Here is a 14,301-nt window from a genome sequence, read left to right as displayed (position 1 = left end):
CTAATTTAATTTTAATATATGGGGAAATCAGTTTACATACATGCCTAAGTGCCCATTGAATTCTTTTCACGTGTGTAATTTCAGTTCTTTTCATGTGTGTAATTTAGGACACTGTATTCTAGGTTAGCCTGGTCTTACAAGAACAATGTAATATTGATTGTTTTTATCATGACCAATGATCCAATTATCAAGTGAGCATTTTTTTCCCTCCATTATAAGCTTTCCAAGATAATCTATGTTTCAAAGAGCATGTTCTAAACTCTCAGAATCTCCTAAAGTTTTAACTAATTGCAAGCTCTATTTTAAGAAGGAAAGTGAGGTTGTTAATTAACTGTTAAGGTTTTGAAATTCCTAGACATACTCAACAAAGTCTTCTTGCCAGGGTGGTTCCTGAATCTCCTCGCTGGCTGATTACTCGGAAGAAAGGAGATAAAGCATTAAAAATTCTGAGGAACATTGCCAAATGCAATGGGAAGTATCTCTCACCAAATTACTCAGAGGTAATTTCATTTATTACTGGTAACAAATATTATTCAAGTGAGTGAATTAATTTGTCTCATTATCAAACGTCTGACTAAATCATTTTTAGTTTGGCTTTAAAAAAGGAAAAAAAAACCGCCTTGGGGAGAATCACAAGGTGCATTAGAGAAGACACACTTGGAAGCTGTGACAGCATTAAGGTTGAGCCCAACTGGCCACTTAGTCCATATTTTCATAGTTGCACCTTATCACTTACATTATTAAACTTTACCTACCGTAGGCCCCGTACTATGAAATCATTCATTCATCTTAATTGCACAAACTAGAGATCTTTTCTTGACATTCAGTGTAGTCTAAAGATTTGTCTTTAAATTTAGTCTTGGAAATACTGTCTCTTCGAATCAGAACTTGAGCAAGAATGTAGTTTTCAACCTTTAGACTTACACATGCTGGCTGGCCTACTCCTCCCTCCTTACCTCGTTCCCTTCCTCCCTTCTTTTTCTTCTTCCTTTGTCCAGCAAAGCCTTTTGGGGTGCTTCTGTATCATTACACTAAAAGAAATGGTGGGGACTAAAGCTTATTCTTTGCTCTTTGGAAGCTTTGATATGCCTCAGATATATTTGAAGCCACACCTGAATAATTAGAGAATAATATCTAAAAAGATATGGCAATGTGGGGCGCCCGGGTGGCTCAGTCAGTTGAGCGTCTGACATCAGCTCGGGTCATGATCTCATGGTTTGTGGGTTTGAGCCCCGTGTCGGGCTCTGTGCTGACAGCTCGGAGCCTGGAGCCTGCTTTGGATTCTGTGTCTCCTTCTCTCTGCCCCTCCCCTTCTCATGCTCTGTCTCTCTCTCAGAAATAAATAAGATTTTGAAAGAAAAAGAAAAGACATGGCAATGCTTTACTACAGAGACAAAGTGAATATAGAATAACAGAAGATTTCTTATAAAGGGATGTGAGGGAAGAATTTTTGGAAGATACGTATCTTGAAGAATATTAGGTTGCTAACATTTTTTTTTTTTTGGTAGCACTCAGTTTCGATAGAACATTCTGAGAGAAAACAGGCTTCGTTGGTTTTATTATCACCTCCCCAGCCCCCCAGAACTTGGTCGGAGATATTTGGATTTCTACCTTTTTCCTTCACTCTTATGTTCGGCAACAAGCAGGAGCCTCCATGTTTACAAAGGTTTCAGTTGACCAGTTGTCACTGGATTGTGATGATGTACCTGGGGGTTTACAGATTGTACAATGTGTGGTAAAGATAAAAAGAAAAAAATCTGCTTTAACCATTAAGGTTAAAGCGATCCTGGTTCTCTGAGCACCTTTGGGCTGTGTATTCCTTTCAGGGAAAAAGTATCCAATGCCTTCACACCTTGCTCTCATCCCGTTAGCCTTGGCCTTCACAACAGGATCAAACGTATAATAATCTGCACTCTTTTTAATAGTCCAATAAGTATTTTTACTCCTCGCTCAGCAGTATACTGAAGACACTGCACACGTAGTCCTGGCGTTAAGCATTTGTCAGATCTACATCAAGGTTTTAAAAAAATAGAAAAAAAAAAAAAAAAGAAAGAAAGAAAGAAACCAGTGTGTTCTGATGGCTTCCAGAAGAAGGCACCACTTGACGAGGCACGTGATGTGTTATTGTGAGTACCGCTAAGAGGCCCCAGCTACTTCTGCACATCCTCGGGGGACCAGTTCAACGCTGCGCCCATAGACCCACTGACCCACTTCTAATTCACAAACACTGTAGAGACATTTCCCCGGGGAAGTAGTCCAATGCTCTACATGGTTGTGCTTGTGGAAGGATCGTGAATGATGGATCCAGTGGCTTCCAAAACATGTTAACTCTGGCTTTAAGCAGTGAGATGATCTCCATTTGAAAGTCAGGTTCGAAGCCAGACATGAATTTCTCTCGGAGTTTAGTGCCCCAGCCACCACTGTCTGATGATTACATATTGTGATTGGCTCATAAGCCTCTTCGGTCTTTTATCTATAGGTTCCTGTTCTTTTCTTTTCCTTGCAACCTTGGGAATAAAGAATGCTAGGGTTTTTTTTTTTTTCTTTCTTCCTCTTTTTTTTTTTTTTTTTTTTTGTTTCTGTAGACTTTTCTGCAGTCTAAATTTTGTTGATTACATCCTTAGGATCCTTTAATATGGCCCTCTGTCTCTTGTGTTCCCTATCAGTTGGTAGGTAGATCTAGAGCTTAATTAAGTTTGGGTTTGATACTTTTGGCAATCCTACTTCGTAAGTGGTTTAGTACATTTCCATTAAGAGATAGCTCGTGTCTGCCTGTTTCTCCTTTTGTGATGTTTTGTGATTGTCGTTGCCTGGATTTATGAATTTATCAGAGGTCGCAAGTGACAGTATTCCCATGTTATCGTTATTATTTCATATATTGCTGGAATACTTACATAAAGACTAACTTCACCCATCAATCATTTGGTGACTCTGAGATACAGGTCTTACAGGAAAGGCAGGAAACATGTGTAATTCTTTCTTTTCAAAATAACAAGTCGGTTCACTGCATTCTGCAAAAGTTATCAGTGAATTGTGTGTTGTGGGGTTTTTTAAAAAATTTTTTAAGCCTCATTATTAACATCTGGGTTTTAACCTACTGTGAGTCAGCCCTTCTCAGTTATTGTCATTATCCTGATTTGTGCTTAGATTGCCCCATCTTTGGACAGACAAGGCTCATCTTTGTTGGTTCCGGGCTCCCTCTGCCATATTCTAGGAGTTTCAGAATGCCGCTTTGCTCATTAGCACGGTGACATTTTCCCAGGCTCATCTTGTGGTCTCTGGTCTCACTCTTGGAATCACCCACTTCTCAAAGGGTGCTTTGAGGTTTGAAACAAATGTCTTCAAACTGAACCTATCCATCCCCAACCTTTTAAAATTGTACAACGTAAGTAGAAAAGCAAAGTATTGTCTTCAAGAAGAGAAGGAATTGACATTTCAGTTTAAAACCCCTTGCTAATAGAGGAATTCAGTCAAATTATAGACCAAACCACAATTTTCTGTTTCAGAGATGTTAATGTTCCCACAAAGCATAACCATGTGCAAGATACAGTTTATAATACTCAGAAATACTGGCCAGTGGTGGAATTGCACTCAAGTGCATTGGCTTGAGCCCCAATGCCAAAAGCAAAGCAGGATCCTGTTGTGGTTTCTGTGTAACCCTGTCAATTTCTCATGTTCTAGTGACTCAGATAACTAATTGCCCATGTCAATGTCCGGGTCATCTTGAAACCTGATGTTTACATAGTCACTTCAAACCTTCTGTGTCCTTTTGCTGCCTTAACTGGTATCCCTGCTCTCTGGATATAATCTCAAGGACACCCCCATGACCCAGGATCATAGCCTTTTCTCTTTCCACAGAACCTTTTTGTCCATAAATCCCGACTTTAGGAAGAAGTTATTATCACGTAAATTACCGCATCCTCCAAGACCTCTCCAATCCCCACCTCATCCTAAGGGTGCACATCATTGATTGCAGTGAAGCTAGAATCAACTAGAAAGGATCTGCTTGACGCACATTGTCCGCAGGAGGACTGGCAGCTATGCTGTCTTCCTCAGCCACCCCCAAACCCCAGCCCGTGCCATCGCTGGCACCAAAGATCCTGGTCTGTTTTATGGGGATCAAAAGACCTAGCTTAAAACAATGCTCTGTATCACAGAAGAGATCCTGAAATTCACCACAAACTAGGATTACACTAACCCCCTGGGCTTTATAAATTTTTTTTTAACGTTTATTTATTTTTGAGACAGAGAGAGACAGAGCATGAATGGGGGAGGGTCAGAGAGAGGGAGACACAGAATCTGAAACAGGCTCCGGGCTCTGAGCTGTCAGCACAGGGGCCCGATGCGGGGCTCGAACTCACGGACCGCGAGATCGTGACTTGAGCCGAAGTCGGCGCTCAACCGACTGAGCCACCCAGGCGCCCAACCCTGGGCTTTATAAATGGAAGGGGGATATGGGAAGAAATGGGTAGGGTGGATTGAATTCCAGCATTCAACCAGGTGGGTTATTCTAAGGTTTGGCTGTATAATAAACCATCACAGTTATATTTCACATGGATGTTACTCATCTCATGGGCCAATAAACTCTGGCTCTCTGTCTCACTGGTCCCTAGGCTTCCATTTGCCAGAATTCCCAGCTGGCTTCTGACTTTGTTAAAGCCACAGCTGGAAGGTAGAAATACAGGTGATGAGAACATCAGGCTCTCTGGATATATGAACAGTGTAGTTATTATTTACTGAAAAGAAAAGTCCAAAAATATAAACCCAATGCAGATGAGGCAGGTGGGTGGAACTTCTAGGAAGCTGAAGCAATGTAGAAAACGGAAATCAAAGACCCCCGTAGAGGGTCAGCGGAGGGGCTGAGTGTGGAACACGAGGCACTTAGCCAATGCAGGAGGACAGTTGGTTTAGACACTTACGTGGGTGCCTTTGCACTGTTTAAGGCACACTTGAAGAAATTAAAACCAAATTCTTGGCAAGACCACGGTAGGTATAGCCCAGGCACAGCAATGGCACAACAGCGTCTCCTAATGTCATTCGGGGCATCCACAGCCATCCTCTGACCCGGGGAGCATGTCGGTGATAGAACTGTTTCCTGCCCTGGCCACGCCGGGCAGACTTCTTACACGTTACGGTTAAATTTGGCATCAGTCTGACGTTACTTCCGACCTGTCACTTGGAGTGTGTCGTTTCTTGCCTCACGCCTAATAAGTTACCAGTCGATCCGACTTTCCATTCTCGTACAGTAGACACGCACCAGTACTGCGTGTGTGATTGAACGAGGCATCGAATGGCGATGCTGGTCTGAAGAGATGGCCATTGCCCTAAAAACTGAATGTGTGTCAATACAGCTGAGAAAGTGAGCAAGGATTTAAGTGGGCTCAGGCTTAGGGAGTAGTAGACTTGGTCTGTTGGTACGTAGTGGAGAGCTGGGCTTGTTGCTTAGTGGCCTTTTCTCATCACGAGGCGGTACTACTTGTGATAGACCGTGTTTTTGTTCCCAGATCTTCACCCCTCTCTGTAAGAGGATGACACCCCCCCAACCTGTGGCCGTGTGACTGGCCGCAGTGCCTCCGGGCAGGCAGATATACTTCCCCACTGAAGCTTGGCCATCTGACTTGATGGCCCAAGGAACAGAAGTGGCCAGGTACCCGTTCAGAGCAGAAGCTGTAAAGGCAGCATGCATTTCTGACAGCTCTCTGGCTCTTTCCTTCTGCCACAAGGACAGCATATCCCAAACTGGTATTGTTCCTTCAGCGTGGTCTCAGAATGAGAAGAACCACAACTTGGAACAGAGCTGCAGAAGCTGACCTACAGCCACTACGTGGAATACAGCCCAAACCCAACTGTTCCCTCAGTGAAAATACTTCCTGGTTCCATTGATACCGGGCATGGCAGCGTAACTCGCTTTGGTCTCGTGGCAGGTGAAAAGTATGTCCTGCCCTTTGACTTTGGCCTTGATCACGCCTTGACCATGCGAGTTGCTTTGGCCAATGGCAGGTTACCTACCACCAGACGTGATGCAGTAGACTTTTGAGCTGTGGGCTTGCTCTCTGCGCTTCAGCCATCACCAGGAGAAGAATATTCCCAGGCTCGCCTCCTGGCCCCAGAGGAGGCTGAGAGGCATTTGGAGTAAGGCTGATTTTACCAAAGCTTCCCAAACCTAGATCAGCAGTCTCTCAGCCAACTCACAAACGTGTGAGGTAAACAAATGCTTATTATTTTATGCCACTGAGATCGATGGTTGTTATGCAGCATTATTTAACCAATACACTGGTCAAACAGCTTTTGTCGCTTACCGATCCAGATCATACAGCTGCGTAGGTAGCAGCTGTGGCTGTGGTGGTGCTTGCATTTTTTTCTAAAGGATTTTAAAAGCCCTTACCCTAAAGCTCCCTCTCCTCCCCTACTCCTCCGCGTCTTGTCTTTGTATGCGATATGCTCATGGAAAAGAGTATGTTGCAATTCTCGTTAACAAAGAGCCTCTAACAGCGCAGAACTGAATATTTGTCCATATTCGTTAGCGATGTCGTTCTGTGTTGGCCCCCAAAACCAATAAGTCTTGATTGTAATTTCCCTATTTTGATGCTATGCTTATATAGTTCCTTGTTCACAGCTAACCTACAACTTACTAAAATACAAGTGCCAGATGTTATATTGATGCCCATTCGTGCGTAAATACACTCGTGGGCAGTGTCCCTGGTGGCATGTTTACATAACATTAGGAGCTAATGCTCGAGCTTTCTGATCCCAAGCCTTTAGGTAGGTATATAAGAAATAGAAAATAGTAAAGATTAAGACCTCATTAGATAGTGTCAGGCTAAAGTTAAGATTACCTCAGTTACCAGAGTGATTTCCAACTCTTCATAGCTGCCATCTTATCTGTATTTTAACAAAGTATCACACAGACGCCAATATCACTCCAGAAAGGGACTTTCCAGCCTTGGGAATGTCTGTTTATGACATTGCCTTTCAATGGGGGATTTTTATAAACGTAACTCTTGTTCTTCCAAAGAAGGAACCACACCAGGATTCTGGCTGTCATGAAGCCCATCTGGGCTGTGCGGAATTTCAGCCCAATTATTGTACTGTCTTTGTTAATGCTGTGTTTAATTACCATCTCAGGACTTGAAAACTCTCTTCCTGGCATTCAATTACAGAGAAAGTAATTCAGGCCCACGCAGTGCCCAAGGCGGGGCTCCCGTCCACTTCCCATGTCAAGAGTGGGAAAGGCGTGAGTCTAGAAAATAGTGAAGGATATCGGAAAGAAAGTCACCGGAAACTCATACGCCACTTTCCCTTCACAGAATTCCAGCTTCATTCTTTGACCTCACACAGAACTAATGGTGCCAATCGTACCAGCAAAGCCATCATCCTTAAAAATGGCATATAAAAATTACTGGAATATGCATGCCGCCATGTTAACTTTCATTTAGAATATTCTCGAATGCATAAAAAATAGCAGGACACTTTATATAGCTAACATAGAATGGACCTTTGGAGCTGAGAGTTAATTTAGTAGTACTCTACCTAAATACATTTTCACAAATAGCCTGAGTTCAACGAATGACCTATATTTAAATGGGTTGTTTACTTGGTTCCCATGTCTTTAACCTTTTCAAAATGTGACCGTATTGCACGAAAAGGGTAAAATGTTGCGTGAAGAAAACTAATGCCTGCAAAGGGGGAAAATGCTACAATAAAAACAGCCACAAAAAACGGTCCTGATGGACTTTTGAATCCAGAGTGAGCTCCTTCCCCCCGCCCCAAAGTGGGTGATTAAACTTTAAGCCCCTCCCATGAAAGGAAATTCTGCCTAAACTCTTTCCAGGTCGGTGGACTCTCGTTTAACCTATACAAATACTGATGGGAGGATGTTCCAGAGCATCATATGGCTTTCATTGAGCTAGGAATCCGAGTGACATATCTCTTATGGAATGAGATCGCAGCTTTGGAGCAGATAAGGCAGATTTTTCAGGACGCCTCCCCAAAGAACAGCATCTCGAGTGGGGAACCCTGGAGAGACAGGGTCCCCCACCCCAGTTCCTCATGCCCAACTTCCAGACTCCCTCTAGAAATAACTGGGCCGTACACCTTTGTCAGAACCTTAACTGTTTCATTTAAATACAAGTAAAAGCTTGAAAAACATCCGTCAGAAGTATGAAGGGAAAGCATGCAGCGTTACTGTTAACGTGCACTCCGGGTGTGCAATCCTGCTCATCGGTCCTGGTGTCTCATGACACATCACTGACGAGTAATGGGATCTACAGGACCCAGGACAGCGGCTCAGGCGCCAGTAGGGTGACCAGTTGTCCGTGTCTGCCCAGAACTGGGGGGATTCCTGGGACGCGGGAAAGTCTGAGAAAGTCTCAGGCAAACTGGGACGAGCTGGTCAGTCCTCGCCCGCCCGGCTGTGTCAGAGGGAGATACAAAGGTTTACGTACGTGGGCTTCACGTCTGCCTGCCTGCCTGACGCCACTAGAGGATGGGCTCCGAGTTTGCTCGCTGGACTGGTCCCAAAGTCAGATGCAGGCCGCCACGCCCCAGGGCCCACCGGACCCCTCTCTTTCTAGCCCTCTCTTCTTCAATCCCTCACTTCTTTTCTCTCTCTCTTTGTCTTCTTCTTTTTTTGTTTTTTAACTTTTACGGCCTTTATTTGAAGTTCCGACATGAAATGATACTCCTTTTTTAAAATAACACTTGACTGACATCTGATAAACACACAATAAGCTGCACGTATTTGATTTATTCAGCTTGCTTACTCCCCTTTCTATTCTAGTTCTTATTTGGCCTTGAACCCTAGCCTATTTGGGGTGCCTGCGTGGCTCTGTTGGTTAAGCGTCCGACTCTTGGTTTCGGCTCGGGTCGCGATCTCACGTTTCATGGGTCGGAGTCTCACATCGGGCTGTGCGCTGACACCTGGAGCGTGCTTGGGATTCTCTCTCTCTCTCTCTCTCTCTCTCTCTGTCTCTCTCTCTGCCCCTCCCCTGCTCACTCTGGACACATGCTGTCTCTCTCATGCTCAAAATAAATAAACGTAAAAAGAAAAAGTCTGATTTGAACCCTAGCCTATTTGAGGGCCTGACCCCTGCTTAATGTTTGCCCTCTCTCTTGAAAGTAGGAGTCTGTTGCTTATATATCTGCTCATCGGTTCTCTGAAAGCCACATGCCACATTCTCTTGATGACCGGCACCTGCTCTTTCGAGAGACCGCTGCCACTAAGAGCCCCCTCTGCAGATGCGTCCCAGACCACAGACAGCCGTGTGCCCATGCAAGACCCGCGTGTGCCCTCCCTTGCACCGGCCTCTCCGCCTGCAGGTCCTGGTCCCATTTGTGGCCAGGCACAGAGCCACGGCCCCTCCGTTCACACGTGACCTGCTCTCCCTCCTGCTGAGACTCCAGCAAATCTCTGTGGGGGATGATGGAGGTGGGGGGCGCAGAGAGCTCCAAGCTCTGGTGACCTTCACAGTCATTTCAGCGGGTCATTCGTTGTTACGTAATCTGGGAATCAGGGACCCCTCCCTTTTTCCTTCTCAAAGGCTGATCCTCGCCCTGGAGAGTAATGGCCCTCCCCTTCCAGCCGCAGCATGCTGTAGGCTGGCTGCAGAGGGGCACTTGCCTCTTTCTGCCGAGCCCAAGCCCTGGTGGCATGACGAACAGAATGAATTCAAATATAAAAGAAAATGAATAAGCCACACGGGCTTTTTCTATTCTGTTAATAACGGTAGCTCTCTTTTGTGGGCATTGTGAAAATGCTTAATTCAATTATTTTAATTCTGAATCCCGCTCTAATAGAATAGGGGAGTGGGTTTGCTCCTTCTTTTTCTTTTTCAAGCATTTGCCAAGAGAACGGCCCTCTAATACCGTCTTTGAAACGTTCACGCTCTGTGTGAGCGAGAAAGATGCTCGGCTTTTCGAAGCATTTTGTTCCTGCGCCATTTGGCCCAGTCTCGTGTTTTTGGCAAAACCAGTTTGTGCAATCCCAATTGCTGTGCTTCCCCGCTGTGAATAAATGAGAAAATACTAGCTCTTTGTGAACGCGCTCCCTGCTGCGAAGGCGATGAGGGGTACAATGTCCAGAGCCCTGTGTGTCCAGCTCCCTGGCAGGGATTCTGGGCGTTACTCCTAATCCAGAGCTGCCGTTGCCATGACGATACTGGCTGCTCGACCTTCATCCCACCAGGAAAGTTGCCTTTGTTCACGAAATAATCCTAAGAAAAGAGGTGCAGCCTGGGGAGCAGGTGAAATCATTCAGATTCTCCAAGGCCAACTTGATGCTGGTGAACACAGACGAGCTCCATTGATGCAAATAAACACGGGAGGAAATTGTGTAAATTGTGTAAATTGAGGAAATTGTGTAAAGGAGAAAGCACACTAAGGTCCACTTGTTTTTTCCTTCGCTCGAGGCCCCATCCAGGAAAATGGTAGGAAAGATGTCAGGTGCTAGATCTTTCATGGGATCAACCCTCTCTTTCCTGAGAGGGCACCCAGATGGCTGGATGAAGAATATCGATTGTGTCGCCTTCCCAACACTTCCTCATGTGGGTGCAGATGCAAAGGGGACTAGGCGCACACAATCCAGAGATGGCTGGATGTCTTGTTTTGGAACCAAATAGTATGGACCTGTGCTGTTTTCTTTTTTCTTTGAATTTGGTGCTGTTTAAAGGGAACCTGATTGGGAGGAAGCCTTCCTTCTCCATGTAGTGAATGCACCCTTCTTGATGTGGCCGGGTGAAGGAGGGCTGAGAGTGAAGTCTTTATGTCCTTCCCAGGAGAAGGACCTGGGGAATATTGGGGGGAATGGCCAGAACCGAGGACACTCTTTCTGCTAGAGGAAACTTTCATGTAAAAGCAAAATTTGTCACCTTCCCTAGTAATGGGCATGGAGGGCGACCAGATAGAAAATCCTGATGAGCAGGGATGCTAACACACTGGTGTCTCCCAGCAGCTGTAACTTCAGCCCCACGGCAGATGGGATAATCAGGTGGCAGTCTGCCCCAAGGGGCCACAGACCCTTGGGGACCATGGAAATTCTGCAAGACTCCTCAAACCATTCGCAACCAAGCCTTATCTGTAGAGTGAATTAATACACCTTGGATAAATACGTACTACTTTTTCAGATGAAGGCGGATGCAATTGTTCGTAATAATAACCAATGGGTTGAAAGATCTTATTGGGTTTGTAGTAAATCTATGTCGTTATGTGGCCTCAATGAACAGAAACTAAAAGCACAACTGCTATCATGTGGGCAGCCGTTATATTCTTTGACATTACCTGGAAGTGGTAATACTCGGGAGGGATAAGAGTCACTGATCTGTCAGCACAAGTAGGATTAGTGTCCATCTGCTGCAAAACTGTTGTCTGAGCTGTCACAGTTAAAGTTACATGATGGTCTCAGGAAGAGCTGAAGGACCTCTCATCGTCTTCATAAACATGGAATCTTGACAGCTTCCAAGATTCATTCATTTTTTTGATTCAGTAAAGTAAACGCAAGTGCATCGTATTCTGCCCTTTCACTGACCTTGTGGACAAGTTCTACGTGTTGAGTAGGAAGGGTTGAGTGACTTGGTGTACCATTGCCTTGCTACCTCGAAAAGGTGAATCCTGGTTTTCTTTCCTGCTCACATTTCAGAGCCAACACACACAAATAGTTTAGATTTTGAGGAAGAATGCGGGAGGCTTACAGAATGAATGCTCGGCGTGATTATTTTATTTAGAGTGCCGTAGAGTTTAAGTACGTCTCCTCCTGTTTCGATCATTATGTGTAGTCTCCAGGCATAAATAGTTGTCTTTGAGACCTTAGAGAAATTTTGCTAAAGACAGTTGAAGGGACGCCTGGGTGGCATCCAACTCTCGATTTCGGTCATGATCTCATGGTTCATGAGTTTGAGCCCTGTGTCGGGCTCTACGCTGACAGCGTGGAGCCTGCTTGGGATTCTCTCTCTCTCCCTCTCTCTCTCTGCCCCTCCCCCACTAGTGCTGTCTCTCAAAAATAAATAAACTTTAAAAAAAGACAGCTGAAGCATTCACTCTGCCATTTATGATCGTTTACATGCTGTATTTATAGAGACTGCTCCAAAATTAGCAGGGGATGGACTTTTTGATGGCAGTTGAGTGAACCGTAGGGTCTGCTTCGTGTAGTATTTTTTTCCCTATCCTTTCTTCCCAAGTTCTGCAAACTATTTGGTAGGCTTTATTGCCTAAACATAACCAGCTTCTTAAGTTCAATAAGTCATTGATCGTTGCCATGAAGATATTTTTCACGTTACAGAGTGAAGCACAGAATATTTTATTTGGTGGTCACATGTTTAGAAAAACCACTTAAGTTTAGTTGACATGAAGCTGCCCAGAAGCAAAAGGACACTGACTCACCCGGTGTAGCTGGTACTCATTGTCATTTGTGTATCTATTTAGTCAGCAAATAGTTACCAAGCGCTGTGTTCAAAACATCTGCTTTTTAAACAACCTCCATGTAATATTCACTTTCAAAAAATGTTTCTTGACAGGCATTCAAGATGCATTTTTTTTCCAATTCTTTGTGGTTGCTTTTTTGTTTCTTTTGTCTTTTTGGAGCTGTTTTCGGTTTCCGTGACTGGTAATTCCTTACCTCTTCAACTATACTCGCTTTCATCATATAGGGATGCTGAATAGGGCTAAATCTAAATTCTTGTCATTTACAGTCGAAGGACAGCTTAGCTTTCATGGGCAGTGTTTGGAAACCATTTCAGTGTTTTGTTTTTTTTATTGATTGCATTTGTTTATAAATAGGAAGGTATTCTTATTGGATCTCAGTCAGTATAGCTGGGAATGATGCAAACGAACATATATATTTGGTGAAATGTAATAAGACAATTCACAGTTCAAAATTAGGGTAAATCGTGTGCACAGGCTCACCTCGATGCACATTACCGTGGTCCAGAGTCAAGCCGTGAGACTAAACATGCTTCATTATCGAAAACCTCCGGAAACAGAATTCCAGGGATGGCATCTGCCATCTGCTCGTGGCTTGTACATAGAAGCATCTCGTCCCTCTCTAAAGATTGTTCTGCATTGAACAATAAGGACATACCAACGAACAATAAGTAGCTGGATGGGAAAAAATTTTTCGCAAGTCAAGGAAAGGGAGCAGCTTGCAAATTCCAGAACGCACCAAGGATTGTGATATTTACGGAGGTACACCTCAACTAGTCTTTTGACTGTTCGGTTGTACTTGACCGTCGGCGGAAAAGTTTCTCCGCATCCGCCAACGCAAGCGAATAAACAGGAAACGAAGGGTTTTCTGAGGTACCGGAGGAAGGCAAGATTTGGAGGTTCCCCGTGGAGTGTAATGCTGGGTCCTGTGATGCATGCAGGGTTCGTGCCCTGAGTACTGCCAGATTGCTTTCCATGTACACCCATCGAGTGTCTAGGTGCCCACACACATTGGGTATTTTCCGATCTTCTAATTTTGGCCCGCCTCCTGAATGTTTGCAGTGGCACATCTCTGGTTACTAGTGAGATTCCGCATATCTTCAAGCATCTTACTCTGCCGTTTGGGCTCCTTCTCTGTGGGTTGCCTTGCCGTCTCCTTGCCCACGTGTGTTGGATCTTCTGGTATTTGCCTCCTTCAATTTATAGGATCTCCTCTCCTATTCTAAAACCACCACCCCTTGTGGGTTTTCGACATTCCAAGTATATTCTCCTCCATGTTTTAGTTACTTTTAACTTTGCCTACTTTTTTCTTCATTGAACAAAAATTCTTACAGCCTTAGACTTCTTCGATACGGGCAAGTGAGTGTGTATCTTTGCGTATTGATGGTATTATAGGTTTTGTTTAAGAAATACTCTTCTACATCCAAGGGCCGCAAAGATATTCCCCTATTAGCTGTGGCTTTAGCTACCACAGTCATGCCCGAATTTTTCTGCCACCCACCATTCCGACTGAGAAGCAGTGATCCACCTTTATTTGTTTCAATGCCAAGCTGGTTGTTTTTTGGTTTTTGGGTTTTTTTTGGTTTTTTTTGTTTTTTTGAGCTCCAGCTACTAAGCAAATTCATCATTTATCAAGTTCCTGTTTCAGAGTCTGAATTAGTTTACAAGCCAAAGTCTGTCTCCTATTTTTAAGGAACCAAATAGCTGGTGACTTAAATATGTGCTTCTGTGCTGCAGACTTGAGCCAGGATCCAGACGGGTTGCAGATGTTATCAGTGACAGCATACTTACAAAGCTCCATATGATAAAGAAAGGGGTAATGAGTCACAGCATTTAGACCCCAGCTTTGTGTACACTACCAAACAGTCATCTTCACCTTGTTGGCCTCAA

General features: G+C 44.3%; 1 protein-coding gene across 2 annotated transcripts in view; it reads left to right on the top strand.

The window, feature by feature from the left end:
- The window catches only part of SLC22A3 (solute carrier family 22 member 3), a 93,052-nt gene that overhangs the window by 48,414 nt on the left and 30,337 nt on the right, over nt 1–14,301 (top strand). Inside the window, exon 5 of one of the 2 annotated variants that reach the window (XM_019412720.2) lies at nt 383–500. The exons of the other annotated variant lie outside the window; for it this stretch is intronic. Within the exon in view, the coding sequence (XP_019268265.1) occupies nt 383–500 (118 nt within the window). The remainder of the gene's footprint in view (nt 1–382; nt 501–14,301) is intronic. 2 annotated transcript variants of the gene reach the window in all.

Source organism: Panthera pardus, unplaced genomic scaffold, assembly GCF_024362965.1.
Source record: "Panthera pardus isolate Hobbes unplaced genomic scaffold, ASM2436296v1 HiC_scaffold_17, whole genome shotgun sequence".
NCBI lineage: Eukaryota > Metazoa > Chordata > Mammalia > Carnivora > Felidae > Panthera > Panthera pardus.
This window is presented reverse-complemented; position numbering and strand designations above follow the sequence as displayed.